The sequence below is a fragment of the Poecilia reticulata genome, chromosome 5 (assembly GCF_904066995.2).
Source record: "Poecilia reticulata chromosome 5, P_reticulata-male-v2, whole genome shotgun sequence".
NCBI lineage: Eukaryota > Metazoa > Chordata > Actinopteri > Cyprinodontiformes > Poeciliidae > Poecilia > Poecilia reticulata.
The window spans coordinates 8,060,573-8,088,363 of NC_088834.1; the positions used below are offsets into that span (position 1 = coordinate 8,060,573).

At 37.4% G+C, this 27,791-nt stretch overlaps 2 protein-coding genes across 4 annotated transcripts in view; one reads left to right on the forward strand and one right to left on the reverse strand.

Annotated features, from left to right (window-relative positions):
• st3gal8 (ST3 beta-galactoside alpha-2,3-sialyltransferase 8) overlaps positions 1-5,751 on the forward strand; it is a 27,492-nt gene extending 21,741 nt beyond the window's left edge. For both annotated transcript variants that reach the window (XM_008409147.3, XM_008409148.3), the window contains one exon: positions 766-5,751. In XM_008409147.3, the coding sequence (XP_008407369.1) occupies positions 766-933 (168 nt within the window). In that variant the 3' untranslated portion in view covers positions 934-5,751. The remainder of the gene's footprint in view (positions 1-765) is intronic.
• unm_sa1614 (un-named sa1614) lies at positions 5,746-27,791 on the reverse strand. Of its 2 annotated transcripts, none has more exons than XM_008409149.3 (28): positions 26,811-27,791; positions 20,746-20,818; positions 20,518-20,663; positions 17,993-18,067; positions 17,808-17,857; positions 17,465-17,594; positions 17,262-17,347; positions 17,097-17,172; positions 15,955-16,035; positions 15,777-15,874; positions 14,889-14,958; positions 14,284-14,371; positions 13,903-13,951; positions 13,316-13,488; positions 13,095-13,228; positions 12,680-12,771; positions 12,424-12,610; positions 11,030-11,115; positions 10,817-10,950; positions 10,509-10,576; positions 10,103-10,210; positions 9,585-9,873; positions 8,820-8,987; positions 8,668-8,731; positions 8,225-8,268; positions 7,140-7,294; positions 6,892-7,017; positions 5,746-6,742 (listed from the first exon to the last, which is right to left on the reverse strand). In XM_008409149.3, exons 1-28 carry the CDS (start codon positions 26,934-26,936, stop codon positions 6,668-6,670), a joined length of 3,051 nt encoding a protein of 1,016 aa, XP_008407371.1. In that variant the 5' UTR covers positions 26,937-27,791; the 3' UTR covers positions 5,746-6,667. The 2 variants fall into 2 exon arrangements, with proteins under 2 accessions (XP_008407371.1, XP_008407372.1); XM_008409150.3 differs by having other exon boundaries at positions 10,817-10,932; positions 26,811-27,779.

A 27,791-nucleotide genomic window follows, 5' to 3' on the forward strand; every position in this document is an offset into this window, starting at 1 on the left:
CCATTTAGAAATTTGTTAAAATACCAAATTTTGGGAAGAAACTTGGCAAGTGATTTCTGCTTAGACCTGCTGCATTGCACAAAATAAAGCACATTTGAAATTGACTGCTTAGAAATTATTTTTTCTCCTGAGGTTTCAGTATGGAACAGGTGCAACTCAGTAAATTTGAATAACAATGACACGGTTCTCCTTTTTAGTAATTTAATTCAAAAAGTAAAACCCAGATATTAGTGACTCATTACACACAGTGATGCATTGGTTTTTTTTTTGTTTTTTTTTTAATCATTTTAACTAATAAAACCCCACTTTTTAAAATCTGAGTTTTACAGAAGACATGTAAAAGTTTTAATGCAGAAACGTAAAGGCCATGTTGTATTTTAAAACATAAATTGTTTACCCTGCCAACAATGCAGACGAGTCGAGGGGCCACAAATGATCCTTTCAGTGCCATGCTGTGTTGAAGCAATAGCTATTAAAAAAACTTCTCAGCAGACCTACATTTCTGAATTAAGAATCCATATTTTCTGAGACGTGTCCATTTGCCATGTAATGAGTCAATATAGTCAAGTTTTAATTAACTGAGATAAAATAACATTTTAGTGATATTTACAATTTCCATGTGCCACCAAAACATAATACAAATGTCAATCTAAATTATTTCATAAAATTTATTGGGAAAAAAATTGGCAATTTATTTCTTTGCATGCACACGTTCCTCAGACACTCAGTTGTAGAATAGTAATGATGCACTTTGTCCGTTTTCAGGTGTCTGTGTTTGGTTATGGTGCTGATAAGATGGGGAACTGGCATCACTACTGGGAGGAGAACCCCTACGGTGGAGCCTTCAGGAAGACTGGTGTTCACAATGCTGATTTCGAGACAGATGTCATCCACAGACTCGACAAGGAGGGCAAGATCAAGTTCTACCTTTGACACTTACATGAAGACTGAAAGATCTGGTACTGAACAACCAAATCTGAGCCAGATGTGTGCTGCATGTTTTTTTAATTTTTTTTTCCCAAACATGGGAATAATTGGACAGTAATCAGATAGCTGTTTTTTCTCTTTTCTGATGCCACTTTGCCTTCAGCAGCTTCCTTCTGGTTGCTGTTTTGCCTATTTTCAGTCACCAAGCATGAAAGTGAACTGACTTAACACAGCAAACCTGCTGGGCAGCAAATATGTATTTACAGACTTCTGCTGCTTCAAAGATGTTCATTTTGAACAATCAGCCTTTTTTGATCCCTTTACTGACTGTCCTGTCATTGGAGACTGATGCCACTGACCACAATGCTTTTCGCTCTGAATGGGAATCAACCACCAATTTTTTGTAACATAAACTTTTGTATTGGATTCTGTAGACACTACAAAGGAGTAACCTCTTTTTTAAATTTAAAGCACTTTTTTAATGAGGAGTAAATGTTTGGTAATGGTAAGATGATCGCTTTGCTCATTAACCACACACAAACATGGATAGATGTATCGGCACCTCCTGTTTGAATGTGTAAAAATCATGAAATAAATTAATCTTTGTCTGCAGCAGTGTGATCTCATTCGGAAAATTTAGAAAAGCCCAACTTTTTGATTTGAGACATTATGTATTCACACTTTGAAGGGGAGAATCCAAGTCAAGAAATAACTAATTTTAACAAAATCAACCCAGCTGTGACTATTTTGTCCAAATCCTTTTTTGATTACAGAACATGTCTTAGTCATATCCCATATTTAGCTAAGTTGGAGCAGCCAGACAAAAATGGGTTTTTATGTTCATCTGGCCATGTGTTTTGGATCATTATCCTGCTGAAAAACTCAGTGAAAATCCACTTTTAAATTGATGACAGATGGGAACAAATTAATGAAGAGATGGAGTGTATGGAAAAAATAGCATTGCTTTCAAGGTGTGTTCCGGGGGAGAAAAGGAGCGAGGTAAATGTCAGGTCAAATTAAAAAGTGTCCCATTAGACTGTTGGTTCCCATAACCATATGAAATTATGCTGCCGCAATAAAACAAATTTATTTGAATGATTTTTACTCACCTTTACCATGGGTGCCAATGAATGTTTGCCTCTGTAAGAGTACTTCTAGTATTTTGTATCATTTATAATCCATCCAGGTCCTTTAAAACCATCCTTCTCTATAGAATCATGACTGGAAGGAAAACGGAGTCTGCATCTAGTTTTCTTTCTTTTTTTTCCTATAAACTCTTAAGATATTTTCTTTTTTGGTCAGAGAATTAGATGAGCCTATGTTTAGCTAACAGTTTGAGTTTAAATAATTTAAACACCTTGCAGGGTTTCTGTTTATTTTTAACGGGATATTGTCTTCCAGTTGGTCACAATCAGCAAAAGCAATGCCACAGTGTGACGGATGCCTTTTAGTGGGACATAAAACGGTATCATACTGCTACTGCATGATGCTAACAAATGTAGAGCAACTCATCAGTTGCTTTTTGTGGAGGAATCCAGTTTTTCTTTCTTTAGTTGAGCCAAATAGAACGTCATGATTCTTCCCTTGATCATGGTGACAAACATGAAGACCAACATAATTATGAAGATTTCCTAAATATGACATGTTGACTCGATGGATGACATGAAAATTGCTAACAGTTTGGGGTTCAACCAAAAGACTCGCTAAAGAGGCACCGACCATTTCAGCAGGCGGCAATGACGGCTCCTGCACTGTGAATGTACGAAAAAATAATCTGATGCTGATTGTCTTGAACAATCAACTGAATGTGTGCGTCTTGGTTTACACTATAATTATGTTTAGAGTCCCCTCAGTGCCGATGTATCTGCATTCAACAGGTTTGTTGTTGTTGCTGTTTTTTAGTCCTATTGAAAATGACTTATGATCCAAGGCCAACTAACAGAGATTGAGGATTAGAAGTTAGATTGCATGTGCACATTAAAATAAATCTTTGTTAGAAAAAAAAAAGGCTTTTAAATTCAAAGCTGCAATGGAAATCTGCCTGCATTTTCCACTCTTCCTGTGATATAGCAATATGTTTTTAATGTTTTAGGAGATAAAATGGTAAATTTACTCTTTCTTTATTAATGAGATTAAGTAAAATTTGATAATTACAGGCAAACTGATCCTTTGCAGGCTCAACTTGAGTGTAATTGAGTTTTGAATGTTTAAATGTTTATTTTTTACATTTGCTTTATTGAGAATGTTGAGATTTAAATCAATACACCAATGTGTGAAACTGCCCTGAGACTTATGCTGAGATGGTCCATCTGCTTCAGACAACATTGTTCTCTTTGAGAACATGACTTTTGTAGCAAACTTGAAAATGTTGAAAGTTTACCCAAAGAGACAGCTTGTGGTCTTTAGTCATTATCCTCTTTAAAACTCCAGAAATCTGCTGCCATTATTTTAATTATTTTGTTCGAAGCAGATGGAAAACTCAGAAATCATCGTAATGCTGAATATTCATCTGTAAGCTGTTGCTCTGTCACTTTTACCAGTTTGTTCATTGCTTGGTTCATTCAGTCCCAAAAACTGCCTGAATTCTCAGTTTAATAAGAAACATCTGCTGTCCTTTTTTTTTTTTTTATATTTCCCTTCACTTTAACACTTTGCTTTGTCGCAGGAAATTGCTGCCAATAAAGTGGGAAACGAGCTATTCTGGCAGTTTTCAGACACTTAATGACAGGGCAGCAGACCTGAGTATTACTTAACATCTGGATGCTATCTTTACTGCCATTATGTCAAGTTGTTGCAAACAGATACACCCTATTATACTTAGTGTTTTTTGTGCCTTTGAGTCCAAATCGTTTCTCCTCACTGCATTCTGGGAGTGAGGAGTTTATTTAAATAAAGGGGCATCTTCTAATTATCTTTTTTTTCCTTTCATAAAAGTCCATACACGATGAACGGATTTAATCCAAAGGACCTGATTATGTGTGTTCAGCTTTAATTAGGCTTTCTGTTCGGACTGAAATGGTCAGTGTTGGGTTTCCAGTCACATACCAGTTTACGATCAGCAAGATCTAGATGCCAAACTGAGCACCATGTTCAGCCAAAACCACAGAAAACATGTACCCACCATCACTTTGACTTAAATAAAAACAAATGAAACCAAAATAAAATCGGTTTTGTTCTTTTAGATAGTTTTGTTGCTGTGTTTATGGTGTGTTTTACACCATTATATTTGAATGTCTATCAAAATATTATTTTTCTAAAATAATCTTACATGCCGAGTTAATATAACTTGTAAGAACCTGACAATTTTTATTGGTAAATTACATTCATGGTTGAACATTTAAGCTTCAACTTTAATAAGACTTTAACTTAAAACTAGTAAACTAATGTAAACAAACCAGTTTTAAAAGTTTCTTCCTGGTGAAGAAGTACAAATAAAGCGAAGTGTAACAGTTCTTTTTTCTAATGATCAAAAAGAGATCATAAAATATATTTTTAATTCACACTTGTTATGTAAGATGTCTCAACATTTTATCAAGCATTTCAGGACCGATCGCTGCGTCCAGTGCTTATTGGTTCCACTGGTATTAATGTGAAAATAAAACCATATTTTATAGCAGTAGTCATAAATAAAGAGAAAAATCCAAGAGTTTTGAGTACATTTATTAAGTGGGCAAAATACCATAAATCATTCTTTACAAAATCATTAGTTGAGAAAGGAAGATGAGACCATTTCCAGTGCTTACTGTTGGAAAGCAGGAGCAAATTGTATCATCTTGGCATTAGATGCTATTTGTGTGTCAACTGGTTGTTTTGGAAGCATAGCAGGAAAAGAGGCTTTTCTGTCTGACCATAACATGCAAACATCTACTCTAAATGTTAAGTTTTTACTGAAATCATGTACTTCAGCTGGACTAAGATTTATCTGCTAGGCAGATGATACGTGGAAAAGCACCTCATAGATGGATTGGGTAAATCCAGGTATTAAGCCCTTGCACAACAACACTCACTTTTATGGGGGAAAAGTAAACGCTATGAGTTGAATGTCAATGTGACCTCTAGGATGATTGGCCCAATAAAAGCATAAAATGAGCAAATTGGACGAGGAACTGTGGTTCTGTGAGCTGCAAAGAAGCAGGATGCTATGTTATAGTATATGGGATCATTAACTCTTAAACTTTAACATGTTAAACAAAAATGAGGACTGCTAGAAAACAAACAGGATATTAAATCCTACTGAAAAGGGTCGAAGGTCCTTCTGCCTGTATGGTCCAACCTTGTAAATGTTACAGGAGAGTCGGTGCTGTCCTATTGGTACAGGGGGTTGTACAACATTTTAATAGCAGGAGTGCCTGTGAGTGTGGAGGGTGATGAATGTACAGATCATAAATAGTTCATTAACATCTTAACAAGGATCCTTTTGAAATTAGTTTAAATGTTACACTGTAAAGCTCACTGTTTAAAGCATATTTAAATGTTTTAGATGTTAAATTTTGTATGAGCAGACCATGTTGATAAGCCTTTTCTGAGTTAATCTATGCAGGCCAAACTACACAGAAAAATGTATTTGAGTAATTACTTCTTTTTTTACACTTGAGTCATTCTATGGTTGAATTTTTACTTGACATTGAACTGGCAATAGTTTCTTATAGGTATAACAAAATAAATATTTCTAAGAGAATGGAGAAAAGATGCCAAGATTGTTTTATACTATAAACAAGTCTAAACAAGCTACAGGAAGAGTCATTAAAAATAAATAAAACATTGAAACATTCACTTGTGTGGGCTGTTAAACACCAACAATTTTTTCTTTTTTATATATATGTATATATAAAATAAAAACACAGCAACCTTTACAGTACATTTCAACCGAGGCTTGGTCTTTGTAAGCTATTAATTTTTTTTTATTAAAAATAACTTTAATTGAAAAATCAATCCTCTCATCATCCAGTGGTGCTTCTTTCAACATCTTGGTTCCGCAACTCATCACGTGTCTATGGAGAAAAATAGTTTCCTTGTGCTCTAAAGAAAAATAATTACATTTTTGTTTCACTTAAACACCGAGTTAAGTGGCAGCAGCTCGCCACAGTTTCTGCTCAGTGAAGTGTTGGTATAATGGGACTCATTCAGCCTTCTTCTTCTCTTGAGTCTTTTACCAAACCTGTAAATAAAGGAAGCTGAGTTTCTACTTATGTGTTGGTGATTGGTTTCTACTGAATTTAGAGCTTTGGTATTCAGTATCCAGGATTCCTTGGAAAGGAGCTTAAATTGTGGCAGCTTTTGCTGGTGTCCTGCAGGTATCGCCACAAAAATGCAACAAAAGTCATTCATTTAAATGTCACTTAAAAATGAAGAAAGCAGTTCATCTAAGTCTCACTTAGTCTAACTTTCTGTCAAATGTGTGCTTGTTAGAATAATAAATAAATGTCCTATAAGTCATGAGTCACAGCTGATTGTTCAGCTTGGCAACACTCCCTGACTTCAGTCACATAAATAAAGTTTTCTGTCCAGAGCCGTCCATTATGTGCTCATAGTAAATCCAGACCTGAGGTTGTTATGGTTTGCTGGACCAAGATCTCAAGAACTTGCAGGATGCCAGAGATCTGATCCAAAAGTCTGGCCTGATCCAGTAAATGTTAGGTTTTGCCTTCTGGCCTGCTTCCTATGAGAGCCCAGTTCGGTTTCCAGAAGTAGTGATGTGATCCGTATCTGTGCTGGCCTGAGGATCTGGAGTGGGTTTACATCAATCGGACAGCAGCTGGACGAAGGAGGCTGGAAACAAACCTCTCTGGTCTGGTTCATCTTCTATATAACCATGCTATACAAAACACACAGAATGAAGACATTTACTGCAAGTAAGAATACATCTTTCAAAAAAAAAAAAAATTTAATTGTAACGAGAATTCATGACAATTTCTCACATCAGTTTCAGCCAATCAGAAAAAAATAAAGAATGCCGATACTCACCCACCAATCGCTGTCCTCCTGCCCAAGAACCACCAACACCTGACCCTCGGAGAAACTCAGTTCATCATGGTGGTCTGCTTGGCAGTCATACAGAGCCTGAGCCCGGCGACTGGTTGCGCCACGAGGCTGATTGACAAAATGTTACTCTTATTAGACAAACAGTCAGCAACAAAATGAATCAGGCTCTTAAACAGAGGTTCGAACGTAGTAACAATTTAAAACGGTTCCTTCAAACAACCAGATCTCACCAGTGATCTGCGAGGAAGCGGCTGAGGGGTGGGGCCTCTGCCGTCGCTCTCAAAGCTCTGAGAGCGCTGGCTGATTGGAGATCCATTCGGAGGCGCTTTGCTGGCCGGGTACAGGAAATGTGAGGAGCAACTTTCACTTTCTGTCCGTCGAAAACCTCAAAGAGAAATTAATTTAAGAATGTCTAGTTGTTTTAAAGAGGGTGTGTTTTTATTTTACGATAAAATAAAAAAAACATCTGGTGCTCTTTTGCAGGTGGCTGTCACAATGTGGTGCTCAGTTCAACATCAAAAGAAAAAGAATGGAAAAATTGTATTTACATACTTACATTGTGAAATAAAGAGGAGGAATTCTAAGTGACTCATCATGTGTTTACATGTTCAAATAAGCCTTGCCAAGGATTCAAGGAGAAAGGCACAACCCTGTTTATTTTGGAGGGATATTCTCTAAGCTGATGTTTCCAGCTTTAAAACAGATTTTTATCTCTATGCCACTAATTTTAAAGTTTAGATGATGGTTGCTGGTGCCCATCTCCAGCTAACGTTCCGGGCGAGAGGCGGGGTCACCCTGGACAGGTCGTCAGTCTGTTGCAGGGCATGTACAACATCGCTTGTGGTAATATGAAAATATAAAAAACCTTTCAGGCAAATACAGAAAAACTGTGAAAGTAAACAGTTGACGAGGGCAGATATGTGACTACTTTCGCATTTATAAGTCACAGCAAAAAGTAAAGAAGATAACAGACTTTCTAATTTAACCACAATCCTTCCTTTCTGGAGTGTAGCATTATTTTTGAAATTGTATTTTAGGTCAAAGAGACATGAGGAGCACAGCGACAACATTACTTTGGCGTTGCTTTTCCTTCATGTGTAAAACTGTCTGAATCTGGAGGAATCACACAACAGCTGTAGGCATCAGAGAAACAATGTCAGTGAGAGCTGGAGCAGATATTGTAGCATCTATCTCAATGTGGAAGAATAGTTTTAGTTTAAAATTGAATTCCTTTAAAAATGACAACATTTGCATAAGACAGGTAGACCAGACATGAATAAAGAGTGCAGTGGATGTTTCTGAGCAGAACAGGTACCTCTGTCCGGTCGTTCAGTCACCGAGCTGAGAGGAGAAGATGGACTGGAGTCAGAGAGAGAGAATTTATCTGGTTATTATCCTTGTGACCAATAGAGGGCAGTATAATGCTTCATACAGAACAGCTCTTTGATGCTCCCCAATGGTGTCAGATAAATATATGATTATTTTTATGTATAATTACTACTTAAATAGAACTAAAATCAAATTACTATGTTTTTTGACACCTGACCCACTAATTATGTGCTATTCAGCTTTGGGGTTGAATTTCAGGAGTTTGCTTTTGCTGCCAAACATTACTTAGCATTAAGAAGTCATCAAAACATGCTTTTATTTTTAACATTTTCCATGAATTTCACCTGAAAGCCAATGTTTTGTGAGTAGACATAAAAATCCCATCCAGTTTGTGTTAAAATACAGTATAATTATATCTCAGATACTCACACACACTTCTTGAAGGAGGAGTCTGGACCACTGTAAATCCTGGGACTGGCTGGCAACCCGTGATCTGTGCACACACACAAACACACAGACATACAGAGTTAATGACAGTGTTACTCTGACAGACTAACTGCGGGGTGCCTCTCAGATATTACCCTGCTTATTAGACTCAGAGCAGGTCCTCTTGTGCCGGGCAGCGATGGGAGGGGGAGGTGTTGTCTTTCTGTTTCCTGACGTGGGGAAGAAAACCTCCGCCTCTTCCTCCTCTTCATCCCTCACTCCATCACCCCCAGCTGGAGGCGGAGGAGGGGGAACACAAGGGGCTACAAAATAAAAAGATACTCATGATTCAACCAGAAAAGCTTTGGCTTTATATGCTGAAATTTCACAGAGATGAAATTAGTTGCCAGAACTTCTCAGATGCAATCGCTTCGTGTCGACATCTGATAAGCAGAAAGACTGTCTTTTGTTTTTGTATAATAGGACGATAATTAACCACAACAATAAATGACTTTTGACAACAATACAGGCATTGTCATCTCAGAATAATAGACCTGCAACCTTGAGTTACAGCAGAAATAACATTTTTCTGCAAGTCATTTTCGAAGCCATCCTCCACTGAAAGCTCAGCATGAAGAGTGCATATTCAGTTAATTAGGGAATAGAAACAGCAGTCATATTTTTCAGATGAGTAATTATGGGAATAATGCAAGGGAAATATAGACATAAATCAGTCTGTAACAGCTCCAGCTGTTTCCAAGTGTAATTAGATAGAAGAAGTATTTCAATATTTTTATCTTCAAATATCTGATATTAAAAAGAAACACAAACAGCTAGGAATGAAATAAAAGTATAGCTCAAAAACAATTTATTGTGTTTTCAAAGATATCACCAAAACAATTCAAAACAAATAAGCTGACCTTTGACCCGGGGCGGCAGTGGAGGAGCGGGGGAGGATGGAGGCGGAGGTGGAGGGCTGGGGGCGGAGCCAGTTGGTCGGCTGTGCAGGTCCATGGCCATGGCCAGCCTCCTCCCCACGCTGAGGAGGCCGGCTCCTGGCGCTCCGGCGGACGGGGCGGCAACGGAGACGGAGGAGGAGGTGGAAGTGGAGGACTGACTGAAGCTGAAAGGACGGGAAGAGAAGGAGAACGACGGGGTGAAGACTGAGGATGATGAAGATGAGGAGCGCTCCTTCTTTACTGGACCATTCTGAAACAAGAGAGAAAATAAAGTCATTGGACGCAACCAAAATAAAGTAACAGTTTTTACCATCATCCACAAGCTGCAAAGTTCGGAAATTGATTTTTTAAGAATATAATCTGGTCATTTATAAGTAATTTAAATCTCTATTTTCAACTCTTTAATGGCAAAATCAGAAGAAAAAAACCAAAATAAGAACTAATGGTGAGTTAAGCAGACACGCCGTTGTCATTGTTACCCTGTCATCAAAGTCGTCATCACTGTCGTACAGATCATCATGACGAAGCCTCCACTCATACTCCACATGGATGTGATGGTTAAACTGGTTGGACTGGGCCTGCTGCAGCTGCAATCAAAGCTCAGTCATTTAGTAGGAGAAAAGGAAGCCATCTTGTCAGAATGAAGAACGCTCAAAATGAAATGAAAATATATATATTTTTATTTTTCATTATCTTGGCTGATTTAATTAAATTTTATTTATTCATGATTGCAATTACTGAAATTTCTGATCACTTTGGTCTCAAATTGTTTTACTCTTAGTCGGTGAGGGTTTACAATATCTACAAGAAGTTCAAGGAATACAAGACAATTTATATTTTGATTAAAATAAATAAAGTAATCCAGAATCAGATTGAGCTTCTCACCAGCGCCTCACATTCACTGTGCTTCAGTCGGCGGCTCACATCCAGAGCAGTTTCTCCCAACTCATTCTCTGCGACACAGAAAAATGATGTTGTTATGTAACGGTGATTCTTTTTGTTAGAAAAAGAATGCGTTTATTTTACAGGAGGTTTAGAAAACAAAATTATTTTAAAGCTTTTCCTAGTAACAATCTGTAAATTGAATGCCTAGTTTCTGATAATGTATTCATATTTAATAAAGAAAACACTTTTCCAATAAATTGTCTTAATGAAACAATGTGCAAAATACTATGGGAGAGTATTTGCATTACTGATGTGTATGTTGGCTCGGGCTCTCAGCAGCAGCTTCACACAGTCACTCTTGTTATGCAGGCAGCTGTAGTGCAGCGCAGTGTTTCCTGCTGAGGTTTGTACGTCCACATTGGAACTGGAAAAAAGAGAAAACCTATGCAAGTAAACATGCAGGTGTGAACCTTACCACTCTGAGGCATAACAACTACACAGCATCATCACAGCAGACTGACCAGTTCTGGGCCAGAAAGTCCAGGATGTGCAGCGACGTCCTGTCAGCAAACAGGACGGCTAAATGCAGAGCCGTCTCCCCTTTCTCCTGTTGGTATGGAAACATACCAAACCTTTTTATTGACATTTTAGGAAAATTTCAGAAACATCAAGAAGATTTTTTTTTGTTGCAAAATCCCCAGCTATTGCTATTTTTTTCAGGCTTTTCAGCTAATAAGAGTATCTAGGAACTTTAGACATTTTTTTTTACATTTATGGTATGTAATCTCTTAGTTCTTCAAAACTAAGAGGCAAAAGATCATGCCATTCAACTAATTGTGTGAATGCCACAAAGAATTCACACACAAAGCATTCATTCAGTGCCTTGTAGCATTGTGTGAATACTACAAGGCATTCACACTGTGAATTAGGGATGGAAGTAATTGAAAATAATTCCAAAAGTTCTTCAACTTTTCTTCCAATTCTAACCCTTACCCCTTAATTCCACCCATCCTTTAATGTCTATATAATTTATTTTTATTAATTACATAGCTGTTGTTTGCTATCTAAAACAACAATTAGATGCAATCTACATGCCTACAGATTATTTGGGAGAAATACCTGAAAAAAAATCTACAATCACAAATGAGTAAAACAAATAAAATCACAAAAATCAACTGTGATGCTGTGGCCTTATAACAAGAACCTTCATAGAATACATCGTTTTATTAACTCTTTGAAAAATCTGGATAGAAAACTGGTAATGAGTTGTTATTATGTCTTTCATCAAAATCATAAACCGGTGAGGAGAACTGAAGAGAAGAGTGCATTAAGAGAGGAACCAAGACTCTGGGTGAAGATTGTGTTTATATCAAGAGGAATGGTCAAAAATCCCAACAGGAGGTTCTGTTCCATCAGCACTCAAAGATTTAACATCATTGGTGCCAACGTGTGAGAACGTGCGGAAAGATTTATTTATTCTTTTTTGTTGTTTTTTTTTTTGCGAAGAACTTGTGAAATTTTCTCACTGAATTAATGTTCTCACAGGTTTTAATTTTAAACTTCTCTCAAAATTCTTCTTTTATTTCTACTGCAAGTATTTCAGTGAGTTTTTTTTTTTTTTACACATCTTTACATGGATTAATACAAGTGGAGGAAGCTGCATTATTATCTCTGATTGGGTTCACCTAAATAGATGCTGACACTTGTTAATTTCTTAATCTGTGTGTAGGTGTGTGTACAAGACAAAAAGAAGTGGCAAAGCAAAAGTACAAAAAAGATTTTGAAAGATATTATGAAAGTCTGGAGAACTATTCTCTGAAAAAAGCCTGGTTCACACCGGCAACATACTACGTACTACTGGTATTAGTTTTTTACCTGTAAGCATGATTGATGTAGATCGTTAATGTGTGGTTACCTGTATGTGGGTGTGCAGTGGCTGGCTTAGCTCCGCCCTCTGAGCATACAGCTGGATCAGGCTGTAGATGTCACAGCTCTTGGTTGCCTCCTGCAGGCCCAGTCGCAGCGCTGCAGAAGAACTGCTGAACCTCCTCACAAAATGAACATCCTGATACTTTGACAATATGAAATCTTTGCGCTCCCCCCTGTCATAGGCACACAATGTTTCAAATGTGTATTTTCTCCAATAATGGACAACAGTGGGTGAAACTTACATATGGCTGTGCTGGGAGGGCTTCTGTGACGGACTAAGCAGATTTGCCTCCAATATGTCATTAAAGCCAGAGTTTCCAACATTTCGGGCCAGCTGAAATAAACAACAGAGAACATCAGTTTATATCATTTTATGCTCATCGAACAGGAAATAATACATTTCAGTTGCAAACATCAAAAGCACGATGTAGGGTTTACCCAAGGTTCAACCACAAACTGCCTTATTGGATAGAAGGCTGGGTCATTGGTTGGTTTCACTGATGGACAGTTAACCAACCCAAAATGTGAATACATTAAACTTCTTTGGACTTTGTCAGCATATATTGATTTCAACACAGAGTTACGTATGTCAACTTGGGCCAAAAACATAACCTACAGACCCACAAAGGATCAACGCAGTATAGAGATGTTCCTTACTAATAGGTCTGAGGTTCCCAGGCTGTCCAAGCTCAGAGACTTGATCCTGGACACGTGGACGCCCATTTCCCTGTGGATCCCTGAACATTCGATACAGGTCAGGATGCCTAGATTTGTTGAGACCCATCCAGGATCTTCAGAGAGGAAAAATGTGACTTTTACGCTTGAAATGAAATGAAAAAGAGTCAAATAAGACATGCTTATTGGCAGACAGAGATTACCTGGAGCGCCACAGTCACAGCAGTAGTTGTTTCCCGGCATTCTGCGGATGTCATCAGTGATGGCCCGGGTCAGATCCTCCACGCTGTTTTCACCCCCTCCGCCTCCCCGCCTGCCCCCGTCCAGGGCCATGCTGAGAGCCTCCTGCTTACTGTTACTGAGCACCGAGATCCATCTAAACATTCACAACAAAAACAAATACACAGTTCTCCTCTACAGACAAAACTTTGTAACTATTCAGATCATTCTGATGTAGATTTATGCCATTAGAGTACTACATACAAAAGAAAACACCCAAGATTAACATTGCATCCTGTAATATGTTTTCAATTAAAGATTAAGGCATACATCACTCATATTAAACCCCAGACAGTAGAAAATAAAATCTTTTATACAAATAAATACCAGGTTTTGCTTTGCTTCATTGACTCACTTTCAGCCATGCTGAGTATTTCAAATAATGAACAATTGTTGATTTTAGACAAAAAATGTCCAGATTAATAACAGATAAGATTCAAACAAAAAAAATAATGCTTAAATAAAGTTTTATCCTAGTTTTTTGTTGCAAATAATTAAAAAAAAGACTTACGCAACACACTCAGCTTCATCCTCAGCCAGGAAATGATAGGTCCGATTATCTAAAGGACAGAGTTGAAAAACATTTTAATCAAGTATGTAATAAATACACCAAATTGTTTTTACTGTCATTTAAATGTAAATATTCATGTACTTTTAATATTCATTCAATTTCACTTAATATTCATACAGATATGCTTATTCATTACGTTTCTAACTATATTTCTAATATTTAACAATAAATGTACATAAAATTTGTCACTTAAATCTAGTCAAGATTTAAACAACTGGAAATGAATTAACAGATTTAACACAAAACAATTCTGTTTGGACTCGAGTCTGGACTGCAGAACAGTTTTCACTTTATGCTAAGAGCCCTTTCGACGTGTCTTACGGGAGATAAGGTCGAAGCATTTCTTGTCCTCCACGCTGGGTTTCACCTGACAGGTGAGCAGGTTAAGTCGGGTCGGAGGTTTATTTGGCTGAAAGACAGAAAAAAGAGCTGACAAGATGCAAATACTTAAACCCTGCATGTTTTCTACAGCTGAATAAAAAAAAACCTAAAGCAAAAACATTAAAAGTGATGGGATACGGCACCACATTAGAAGTTATATAACAGAGGTAATTATTTATTATATTTCAATTTTTATTAGTGGTTCAAAAAATCAACAATAATTAATACACACGTAACCATTAACTGGAGTGAGATAATTAAAGGTTCTACACTAACAAGAGTAGCTTTGGTTGAATATCTTTTCTGCGAACAATGTGGGTATTTTAATCTGTTTGATTCCCAAATACGTTCCTTAAAAGGAATTAGGACTTTTCTGCTAGTGTGGAAATATAATTACCTTGAAATCCAGAAATGCCTAGTAATCTTGATTAAAACAATCTATTTTTTAAGAAGTGAAGTCACAATATCAACAAAGAAATCTTAATTATGACAATTTAGACATTAAAAGTCAGAGGATGCAGTAACTTGCAGTAACCCACACTCACTGTAGCATGTGCAATAGTCAGGTAACAGTTGTGAACTGAACATTTCCTCTTCTGCCACATTTTTCTCAGCCTGCAACACAAACACAATATTTTAGCAAAGCAAATAACACGGGCATACTCCTTCCCGTTTTTCAAGAGTTTAAGGGTTTGAGTGAACATAGGTTTTGTAGATATGCATTGTCACTAAAAAACAAGGTTATATAAAATTTTTGACACAAATCAATTTCTGCAAAACATTATAGGTTATGTAAATAGTTTTTCAGTTTTAATCCTGTGCCAGATCTGAATCTGGCGCAGGATGAAAACAACAACACACATTTTTTATTTCCCTAATTTTACCAAAAAACTAACGTTACCTCATCTGACTGAATTTCATGCAGATGTGGTCTGTGTTATTATTAAAGGACCAGTTCAGGTTTTGAAAATGACTTATCACTGTTATCCATCTGAGGTTATTTAGCCAATTTCATGAGTAGTTGTAAAGCGGAAACAGTGTCAAAAACATCATATAGCCCAGAATATATCATCACTAATCCAAACCATGCACATTGCTATAGACATATAACTTTTCAGACTCAAAGAAATCAAGAATTTTCCACATGAAAATATGCAAAAAATAGCATTTCATTGCACCTAAGGATGTAATGAATTATTACCTCTCTAGATCATGTAAAGCCATTCACTGTTGATGAGGACAAGTTAAATTATTTCTGTTTATATTGTACTTGCTGAGAATCCATTTTCCATCACCTTGTCATATGTTATGATAAGCACAGAAGTATCTAAATTATAAATTTGGTCCTTTGGTTTTTTAATTAAATATGTCCTCTTACATAACTCCTGAATTAAACATAAACAAGCTTGTAACGTTTGTGGTTTTTATTTTACCCGTCACTCTTCTTGTAGAGGAATCCTGTTCTCTCTGTTCCGTACTGTTTATCTCCCAGAAGTTGATGCATGCTGTACACCTGCTTAGGTAAAGAGTCCTGCAGACACAAACAAACCATTTCTGAATCAGTTGGTCTGTGGCTCAGTCTGAGTCATTGTTAGGGTTGGAGTCTCAGACCTGCTCTGTGTGGACGACTGGCCTCAGCTGATCCCTGATGGTGCACAGCTGCTTCTTCTCCTCCTCCTGACGCTGCTTCACCTGTACACACCAACGCCACGTCACAGTTCATCATTTTCACTAACAACACCATATAAATATTATACTCCATATAAATATCCTTCTGAGACAGAAAATGAAATGAAATATCAAACTGAAGACAAGTTTACGAACACGAAAAACAGATAAGTACATAAATAAAAACTAAACAACAAAAAATAAGTGACAATTTTTGGTCAAGGATAGCAAGTCTCATATTGTAAAAAGTTAACGAAGACATGCAGTTTAACATAAAGGGTTTAGCTGCAAAGTTTTAAATCCAGACTGTATAGGGGTGCATTGCTGCAGAGAAGTCCTGCACATTGACTGCAACACAAAACAATGTTATGAATCAGCACATTTTGTCTCATATTACTTTTGTGGAGCTAAATAACTTTGCAGGAATTTGGCATAGTTATTTGAACTTCTCTGTAAATCTTTTACCCACTCTTAACTGGAAGCATCATCTGCTGGCAGAAGACTTTGGGAATGCCTGACGCCACTGAGATCTTCCTGAACATTGAATATACAAATGGACTAAATATGTACTTTTTCTTGTGACAACTAAACTTTTATTTCTGACAGTTTTTCCCAAAACAACTATAAATTTAAAGATTCAATGTTTCAATCCAGGTGGTAAAAGGTTAACATTGCTTCGACACAAGAAAAATAACACTAATATGGTTTTAGAATTGGTTGAAAACAATCGAAACTTTTGCTTGAAGTTTTCATTAAGGAAAAGAACAACATACACAATGAGCACACACACATGAAAACACAAAGCTACAGGTTCCTATGGCATAGTACGGCCATTGTAGAAGAAAAGGAGTAAATCTTAGGATTAATTGCAGAAATTTTCTAGAAAATAAACATGAAAACTTCTGAGACTTAAAAGTCAGAAATGTGATGGGAAAAACTAAAAAAAAAAACTTTTAGTTTTTTTTTCTAGAAACTGTTTTAGATTAATCTCAAAGTTTCTGAATTTGATCATACTCAAATTTATGCCTCTATTTTCTATCTAACAGCCCTAATTCGCCGTTGTAGGCTTCTGCCAACATTCATACCATGTTCAGCACTACGTTCAGCTCCTCCATGTACTGCTTCAGCCTCTGAGTGGTAGATACACACTCCTGCAAGAAACTACACAAAGACATTTAGGGTAAATCCATCTTTGTCACTGTATTACATAATGTTTTATGTTGTCTGAGTGTGTGTGAGCCAGAACCTACTTGTTTTGGCTGTGGTAGTGCTTAATGAGGTTCTGCAGCAGGTCGACTCCTCTCTTTGTTTTTATCTCGTTCACCTTAATGAGATACTGAAATAGAGAGTTGGTCTATTAACTGGACATAAATGTAATGGGGTAATGTAAAGTGCTGAGCAGCAAGGGGAGTTAGCACAAATAGACTGGTTTTAAAAAGCTGGGGTCACTGACCTCACACATGCTCAGCTGGAAGGAGCGCCTCTCCTTCTCAAGCTCCTCAGCGATTTCTCCTCCGCTCACCTCGCTCCGAACCATCCCGTACTGTCGCGCTAACTCCCTTTTCTCCTTCTCCACCTGCTTGCTGAACACACACGCACGCTTTGAATTATTAATCCGACTCCTGACAGTTTTACCAGCTCACTTCTGCTTACAAGAGCCTTTCCGTGTTCCTGAATTATGCAGAGGTGTAATTTATTTTTTACATGCACAAACACGTAACAAGGGTATCCTAAAAATAGGAGATGCAAAAGAGCATGTAAACTCTCTCAGTTGCTTTAAAAGGATTGTCGCTCACAATCTGCTCTCATAATCCCGCCATGCTCTCTCAAATGGTTTCTTCAGATCCTGCAGCGGGACAGAGAAGGAAAAATTTACTTCAGATCTACACAAATGATCTCTGTTCATTTCACCATTTCAGATGACTCATGGCTTAATTTATTCATAACATACACTTTACTTGAGAACATCTAAAGTCCTCACCCCCTTCACCTCCCGCAGGTCTCCTTTAACCAACGAGTCCAGGAAGAAGTTGATGTTGTGGAGCATGCTCTTCAGCTGAACACACACACAAATAAATAAATAAATAAACACATGCACATGAACACTTAACAAGCTGCTAAAAGGCGTATTGGGTTTTCAGATTCTATAATCAACGTTTTGAAAATGTGTGGTTTTTTAAAAAAAATCTAATTAAAACAGCTACATCATATTGACATGCAGTAATGTTAAAAAAAATAGATTTTCTTCATAATTTTATGTTGCTTCCTAGTTTTTTCCCTCTTTAACATCCTCTCTCTTGCAAAAACTTGCTTTGCCCCGATTGGTCAGCTGATGTGGGGGGAAAAAGGTGGAAGCAGCTGCATTTTTTCTGTTTGAAGTGTGCCACACTTGTCACTTGCCGGATGTTATGCAAATGAGTTTCATTGTGAAATCAAAGGAGGAAAAAGCCAGAAAGAACAACCAGCCAGGCATTTCAGGCAAGCCAGGCGCAATAGAGGAAAAATGTTTCAGTTTGGAGTGAAGGACTTATATCTGAGCAGATATTTAGTCTTTTGAGACATAAACATGCTGGTGGTCTGTTAAATACAAGACTTCAGCTGATGTTTTTCTGCACTAAAGTTTTCTTATGTAGTTTAACAGAAAAATACATCCTCAGATGTAGAAAACACAAGCTAACCATGTGCTGCCCAGATGTTAATTGGGAGTTGAGCATTCAGACATTTGCCTAATGATAATGAAATGTGTTCAGTTGTTTAGGGGAGATCAATATTGGAACCTTTTTTAACCTTTTTTAAATGTTTATTTAATCAGAACTGCAGAAAATGACTAACCACTTCTAATTCTGATATTAAATAACTCACTTAATACTATAAGTGTATACACATATACAGTATTTTAGCTTAAACCTCAGGATCTATAATCATATACAGTATCTACACTGGAAAAAGCAAATGTAGGTTGATGCATTGGCAATGCTATCGTGCAATTAATTACTACTGACGCAATAAATGAAAAAGATGTCATCAGGCAGGTATGCAATATATGTAATATATGTACATAAATTAAATAGGGTACTTTTCCACCCTGCATTTAGACTTTCGTCTTGCAGATGGCTTTGGGGAGCTGAGTATGATGCTATTTGTCTTCTCTAGAGCGTTTGGCATTTTTTAGGGTTGCATTGTAACTCTTGAAGAGACATTAGGACCCTGCATAACATTTCATAATAGCTCACACAGCAAAATAAGCACATTTTGCTCTGATCAGCAGTTTGCAAATGCTACCTTTTACAAAAACTCTTGTTCCAATCATAAGTGTAATGGGCTCGTGTCCTTAAAACATAGAACCATTCATGCAGATGCTGAATTAAGCAAATAGTATTTTTCTCAATTTTTATGTGTATTTTTAGAGGTTATCATTCATAACTATTGATCATCTGGGTTCACAGTAACTAATTGTGATTTCATATCATATATGTTGGATTCCAGTGGAGAAAAGATTGAACATTTTACTCTGACATTTGAAGTTTGGTCAAGAATTATAGATCATAAAAGCTGCATGTTTTTAAGCTGTAACATCTTAAGTTTCAGAGAACCACATCATACCAGAGCTGAAATGAATATCACAAATAAACCCATTTGTGAAAAGGGAGCCGAGGAGATTTTCATTGGCTCTGAAGATCCTGATGCAGTTCTAATCAGCTGTCAGAGTCTGTTTAGTGAACTTTTATAATTCACTAACCCTGACATAAGACTGCTGCAACAGTAAGAGATTTATTCATGCCTCACAGACCCCCATCCAGGATTTGTGTTTTTTACAGACAAAAAAGAAAGCAAAAGCAAAAAAATAAATAAACTCCCTCTGGCTCCTCAAAGTCATATTCTGACTGTGTAAACTGCTGCCTTCAGGCTAGCGCCTCAGAGTGATACAAACCAAAGCAGCACAGAATAAAAACAGCTTCTTTCACACAATCCATCTATCTCACAGACTTTTAAACAACATGCAAGACCTAACAAGTAAAATACAATCTCAACTTGGATGTTGTTTCTCAGTCTTATTGTTCAGTTCAGGCACTTGTTGTACTGTACTATTCTCTGTTGTTCAACCTCTCTGTATATACCACCTTGTAAATAACAACATTGCCAAACATTAATTACATATTTATTAAATTATATATAATTTAACCAATTTCCAAAAGTGACAACTATTACATATTTAAAATATCCTATAGATCAGACTTTTATAGTGCACTGTATTTTCTTTTGTGGTTTTAATTGTTGCTTGTAATTTGTGTCCATATTTGCTCAATGGGATTTGTGTAACTCCTGAAACTTCAGTGATCAAAACGAGTTTCCAGCGTGTCCTCACATGCTTGGCAATAAAATACTTTCTCATTCTGATCATAATGAAGTTGAAGATTGCAGTCAAGGGAATAAAAACATTTTTAGCCAAGGAATAGTTGATGTGGCTCCTGACCTCCTAGTTATTTATCTGATATTCTCACTTACCAGATTTTTCATTGGAGACAGAAGTTCTTTGGAAAAGTCTGCCAGGCGGCAGAAGGCCGAGCCGACCTCCGTCTCTCCATTTGAGTGACAGTTTACTGCGAGCTTCTCCATCGAGTTGATGTACTGCTCCAGGTGAGATACATGATCTAACAAAAAAGAAAGAAATTGAGTTAGTTTGGGGAATAATCTAAATGTAATCTGTGTTTGTCTGCATGTGGATTTGTGTACCTTGCCCTGAAGCATACTTGGCCTTTGCAGCTTTCTTCATCTTCTGCAACACCATCCGGTCGCTGTCCAGAACCTGGACAAGCACACGCATGAATGATAAGTGGGTGTAGTAGCTTTCTGCATGACTGGGTCTGCAAGTGCATGGGGGCAGCAGGCTTTGTTGCTGGACAATAGACACCTGCTTTCTTATGACTGTAAACCATCATTTGATTGGTCAAAATTCCCTGCATGAAGCAGCAGCTCAGTTTGGATGTGGCTGTTTTAAACTGAGGCTTTGTTTTATTTAATCATGTCCTGCAAAATTTGTGTTGTATCACAAGCAATTATCGAAAATGATTGGTAATTCTGCTTCAGGCTTTTACAAACTATTGAAAAGACAAACATTTCAAGTGACATTTGATAACAACCATAAATTATTGTTTAATCTATTTAGCAAACAAAACTATTTTTGCTTACTTCTATAGCCTATTTTGTATCTTTCTGTACTAGACACGCCAGTTTAAAACATTTCTCATTTCTTTATCTTTTACTTTCAATTGTCAAATACTTCTGAAGGTTCTGTGAAAGTCTTTGGCTGTGTTTTCTCTTATTTTCTTCCTAGCTCTTACTTTCGCATTGTGCAGGGTGCGTTTTTAGAAATAAGCAGCACTGTCAGGAGGAGGGCAAAAGGACTGGTGACAAAAGAACTGTCAGTTGTTAAAACGTTAAGTATGCCAGGTTTGAAGACGGAAAAAGAAATGTCACAACTGCAAGCACAAAAAAAATACATGTTTGTAAACTGGATTCAAGAGGCTCACTGTAAACTAATGGAGCTGCAAAAATGAACAGCTCTGGTGGAAGAAAATATTGACAGGATGACTATTAACAGTTATCAATTCGATTATGGCCACAGCGTTGGCCATAATCGAATTGAAGCAAAATGAAAGCCTGTTTACAGAAGGCCAGAACATTTTTTCTTTTTTGTAGTTTCCCAAAAGAAATGTAGAAGGTGAGTCAGTGATGAGACCAAACCTGAATTATTATGGTCTACATTTAAGACACCAACATTTCTAACGTCAATCATGGTGGTAACAGCATCATGCTGTGAGAATTATTCCTTCTGGAGTGACCAAAATATTGGTAATAATTAAAAAGAAAATAGATTTAGGTAAATACAGCAATACAGTGTAGTGCAAGGTGAACGTTTGTTAGAGGATGACAAATGGGAGAGTTTACCTTCTGGCAGGACAATGAAGCCATTCAATGGAATGGCTTAGATCAAATGCATTTCATTAGACTAGCTTAATATAAATACAGACTAAAACTGGAAAAGTTCATAGATTCTCTCTATTAGTTCTGATTGAACGTGACTTAATTTGCAAAAAGGAGGACAAAAAATCCAGTATCCAGTTTATGTGTTTAAGTTTAAGTTTATGTGTTTTTCCACCACATATTATTCCCTCAAAATTTCTAAAAGTTTATTGTTGTGACATGAAAAAAAATTAAAAGGTTCAAAGAGGTATACATAAGTACAATACAACTCCAGAGCCAGTTGTTTTGGCTACTTTGGCATAATTGTAATGATTTACAAAGTTCTGAAAAGAATATGAAAATAGTTCTGCACTAGACTCAAGATTTAGACTGAAAATAAACAGTGTAAGTCCAAATATAAACTTTAGTAAGTGAATACAGTAGATGATGACCAGAACAGTTACAATCTAGTGTTTTGTAACTTTCAATGTTGACTGTTTGAATTTAAGTTTTACCTTCATGCAAATTCATTTTTCTGAAAAAAATAAAAGTCCTTGTATCCTGAAAATCTGCATTTGATTTGGGCGCCTTGCTTAAAGCTTAAAGGCTGCACAGTGGCGCAGTTGGTAGAGCTGTTGCCTTGTAGCAAGAAGGTTCTGGGTTCGATTCCCGGCCCTGGTCTTTCTGCATGGAGTTTGCATGTTCTCCCTGTGCATGCATGGGTTTTCTCCGGGTACTCCGGTTTCCTCCCACAGTCCAAAAACATGACTGTCAGGTTAATTGGCCTCTCCAAATTGCCCCTAGGTGTGTGTGTGTGTGTGCATGGTTGTTTGTCCTGTGTGTCTCTGTGTTGCCCTGCAACAGACTGGCGACCTGTCCAGGGTGAACCCCGCCTCTCGCCCGGTACGTTAGCTGGAGATAGGCACCAGCAACCCTCCTGAAACCACTAAGGGACAAGGGTGTAAGAAAATGGATGCTTAAAGTGAAAATGAAGTTTGATCTGATCATATTGATTTAAGGACCCATTGCTTAGAATCCCCCTTTAAAGAGATTACTTTATCAAAAAAAGCCTTGATTTTCATGCAAAATTTGGCAGAACTAAATACTTCAACAGATGTGCTGCCTTGCGACAAAAGGAAAACAAGATTTTATGCATATAAATATCCCGTTAAAAGCTGTAGTTTACACCTCTCCAGTCTGCCTTTATCCCACACCAGCTTGCAGATTAACTAACATCTTCATTAACATTAATCTCTCTGGCTTCTTTTCATAACCATAAAAAAAACAATAACAAAGAATGATGATGCCCAGTAATCTGTTGCCTTGGTAACATATGTCGGCCCTGCTGGGGGTACATGATGGGGGCCGAGGGGAGGGTTCAGATTGAGCGTGTTTTCAGGCCATTCTCCAGGTCAATAACTCCATTGTGGAGGGATGGAAAGCGGGGGTTCTGCTGCATGCTGCTTTAAAGCGCATCCTCATCCAAATACACAGACCCCACACAGCAGTGGGCCAGTTACACAAATTGTTCACAGTATTTAATTTGCTAACTGGCAGAAAATGAACTGAAAGACGAAGGAATTCTGTTCGGCTGCCAAAAATATTCTCAGACAAAAAAAAATCTGGTGCTGCTTTTAGTTGAATTAAATTCATTACTTCTATCAGATTTCTCTCTTTTCTTTGGAGATGTAATGGATGTCTTTGCCCATCAGATGTCTAATATGCCTAAGATGTTTGAGACGTCCAAAATGTATGATCGTTTTAGACAGACAAGACTGTCGTACACCATAAAATAACTTTTATTGATCAGATATTTCAGCATTTGTAGTATATATCAATTAAAAACTGAGTTTCTTTAATTCAAAACTAAAAACTTGTTAAGAGTTGATTTGAACCATAAAACATTGACCAACATATTTCATGTGTATGATTTTGGTGATGGCACTCATCAAGATGTAATATTATGTAATATGTGTTCGATTGTTAACTGTTAACTTTGTAATTTTGTGTTTTTATGACGTAAAATACTTTGAACTGCCTTGTTCCTGAAATGTGCTGTACAAATTCAATTGATTGATTGATTGATTGATTGATTGATTGATTGAAACAGACATTTTTTAGGACTTTAGAAAAATCTTGGTAATTTTCAGTGACAGTTTTTTTTTCTTTAAATTGATTTCTGTCTGACAACCTCAAAAAAAATACTAAAGTTTTAAAAATCGCAAGTGAAATTCCCCTGTCTGTTTTTGCAAAATATTATTTAAAGCCCATTTTTGATATTTTGGAGGTGACTATATGTTGTCGCCTTCCTAAAGTATTGGCCTAAGTCATTTTGTGTCAAAAGATATCATTTTTGTCGAAATCAACTTTTGGAAAGAAAGTGGTGGTGATTTTTTTTTTTTTACACATGTAGATGAAAAGATCACATAAAACTAAAACATGAATGGATATTCACACATCCATTCATATGACATCATCATCCCTTTATTTGACATACATTAAACACTGAAGACCAGAAATGATCTGATTCATGCACCCAAATCTTTGGCAATACAAACTGAATTTATGATTTTGACCAAAAGTCATGTGAGCTTTTGAAAATGTTACTTGTGGCACATAAAGAGGGTGCTCACAAAAAAGCCACACATGGCTTCACTTAAAGGCAAATTGATTAAACAACGTACTTTATCAGTGCAAACATTATGTTCTATAGAGTATAAAGTCTTGAAGGATGAAACCTAAGTTAATGTTGGAATTTACTTCTGACTTTGAAGAACATGAAATAACAAGATTATTGTAAAATTAAACAAGAGTTGATTGATTGTTTTGTAAAAGTAATTATACAGTTTGGGTAAATATGACATTTTGTCACTTCTCTACTGCTTTAATCAATTCACAGCCTCACTCAACAGAGTAAGTGATGCACAGCTCACATGTGAAGAAGTTCTACCACAGTGTTGAGCAGCTCAGTTTGGTAAACCTTTGCTCCCTGAAAGGCTCAGTCTCACCTCACTGATCAGCTCCATCAGGTCAAACAGACACACATCAAATTCTATATCGGCTGATTACATTTTAACTCAGTAAAGCCTTTCCTGCAGATTGCAGTGTGAAAAAAGCTCATGAGATAAAAAATAAATCACCAAAAGTTACAATTTTAGTTATTGTTAGACCAGATATCAGCCAACTTAAACTAAAAGGTGAAAAACAGTTCATAAATTTTACGGTCAACCATTTTGCAACAAACCTCCCCAGTTATTTTTCAAGTAAAAGAATAAGCTTGTGTGCTTATTGTAAAATTCATCTCTCACTATGCTGAATGAATGCAAATCAGCTGGTAGAATATCAGAGAACATTTCACAACATTATTCTGTTTGATAATTTGCTATAGGCTTAGGCTGCTGGGGAATATACTGGCCACTTTTCCTTGCATTGATATTTTCTCTCTCTGCTTTTATTATTGTCTATATTGACTTTATGTTCTGTCTTTTAGTTTTATTTCCCACAGAAAGTGATTCTTTGTTAAGCTGTGTCTCTTCTCAGGAGCCATCGACACAGATCTATTGTTGAAATGATCTTTGTGTATTGTCTTTGGTTTTCATTCCTGTGAAAACTTTAGCTTTCCTGGATGGAGCTGTTGACAGATATTAACTTGTTGTACTCTTCTTCGCTTTCATTCTTGTAGAAAATACACATTGCCCAGTCATTTTGTGTTTGGTTTTGTTTCTTTCTTTAATAATATTCTCTCTGCTTCCTTTCTTGAAAAAAGTACCTCTGGTCCAGTGTTTCAGTGATCAGCTGTGTCTCTTTCTTGGAAAGAGTTACTGACAATAACTTTGTGTACTACACTGGACCAAATGCTTTCATAGAAAGAATTTACTAGAAGTCATAGAAAGTATTTGGTCCAGTGCTTCTGTCTTTAGATTTTCTCTTTCCTAAACACGACTAAAGAGATTTGCAGACAATAGCCAAGCATTATCTATGTTTTCTATCCTATTTACAGTTTACTGAGGTTCTTCTGTGTCTCCTTTGAGTACAGAGCCACTGACAGAGCTTTTGCTGCCATTAATTGTGTACCTTGGTTTTGTTTTACTGTTTAAAGTACTTCTGGTCCAGAGTCTGTGTATTCTTCCTGTCCTCTCAACTCCCTGTTGCACCAGATGGCTGCTAACACAGAGAACGACTCTATGACTCTACTCTATTAAAATTAGACTCAATAGACCATATGTAATTAAATATTTTCATTTCAGACACGGTAGTATAGAAATGAGTTGGAGTGATCTGAATTGAACATGGAGCGATTGAGATTTCATTTACAATTGTGTTGCAAAGTGCTATGAGATGAGGCATTTTAGTATATTACTGCAATGTAGATAAATTGAAATAATCTGAACTTGACAATTATTTAGCTTACAGATGTTTATCAGCATCCCAGAACCTGCATACAGATGGGAACACTGACTGAGTCCTGATCACTGTGATAAGAGCCTTGCTGAGTTATTACATGATGTCACCACAGTCCATGCAGCAATAAGAATAACACAAATGCAGATTTTTTATTTTTATTTTACTTTCTTTGAGTCAAGCATAGAAATTAGGAGGGAAAATAAATGCAAAGGGATTTGTAGTTTCAGCATTACAAAATAATTTAGAAGATGCAAATGATGACAACTTAACCTTACACAAAAACCTAAGGGCGACCAATTGGTGGAGGGGGTCAAAGACATCTTTCTTTGTCTTTGGGGAGGATGACTATTGTGGATAAGCTTTAAATGTTGGTTTCAGTAGAAACACGACCACATCCCACCCTCTCCCCTCCACTCCCTCTCAGCACTCACCTCCTCCAGCAGGTAGATGGTGTTCCTGCAGTTGATCATCTTGGAGGTGAAGGAGGAGGTGGTGGGAGAGCTCCAGTCCTCCTGAACCTCCTGCACGAACTCCGACACCGACACGCACTCCGGCATGGTGATCCTGTCAACCCCGGAACACAAAGGGCAGAACCGGGACAGTCGAGCGCAGTCCGGGACTGACAGAAGAAGGTGGACACCAGGCGCAGGGCGCAGAGTCAATGAACAGATAAATAAATAAATGATCTGTAATAATTTAAATATCTAGGCTGGGGAATGTTCACACGCCCCTTTTCACTCGGGTATGTAAAGCAAAAATGATAATTAACGGGAGATGTGCTGTGATCAAGGACCTGCTCAGTTATTCTGCCTCAGTGTGACCGAACCGCTGCATCAAACGCCTCTTTTCTCCGAACAAAAGGTGGCTCAGTCCATGCAAAGCATAAATCCCAGCAACACAAACTTCACGGGATTCCTCAAATGTTAATACTGCCGCTTCTCTGCTGGGTTGAAGCTAACACCGCCTTCATCTGATGAGCGTCTTCATTCAGAAAAAGGAAAAAATCACAAAAGCGCTCTGCTGTCCGTGTGCGAACCGGCTGACAAAGACCTGGAGGCGATGTGCGGAGAACCGGACCAAGTGGACCCAGAGACCGGGTTCGGATAGGGGGATCAAACCAGTCTCAGCTTTCCCGTCCAGCCCGGCCGTCATTTCTCTTCAGCAGCATCTTTTTCTTTTCACCGCTTTTGCTCCCTTTATTGAACCCGCATGGAGAGGCGCGTTCACGGTGAACAGCGGTGGAGCCCTCTGTTCGCGGTGGCGCGCACTGCTGACCGAGCCCTACACTGGGTGCACTGGGAGAACTGGGAATTTCAAGCCCCATCCTAGTCACAGCAGCTACATGCTATTCCAGAGCTCCCTTGTTTTTAAAGGGAGCTCATGTAATGTGCCACTTGAAAATGAGTCAAAAC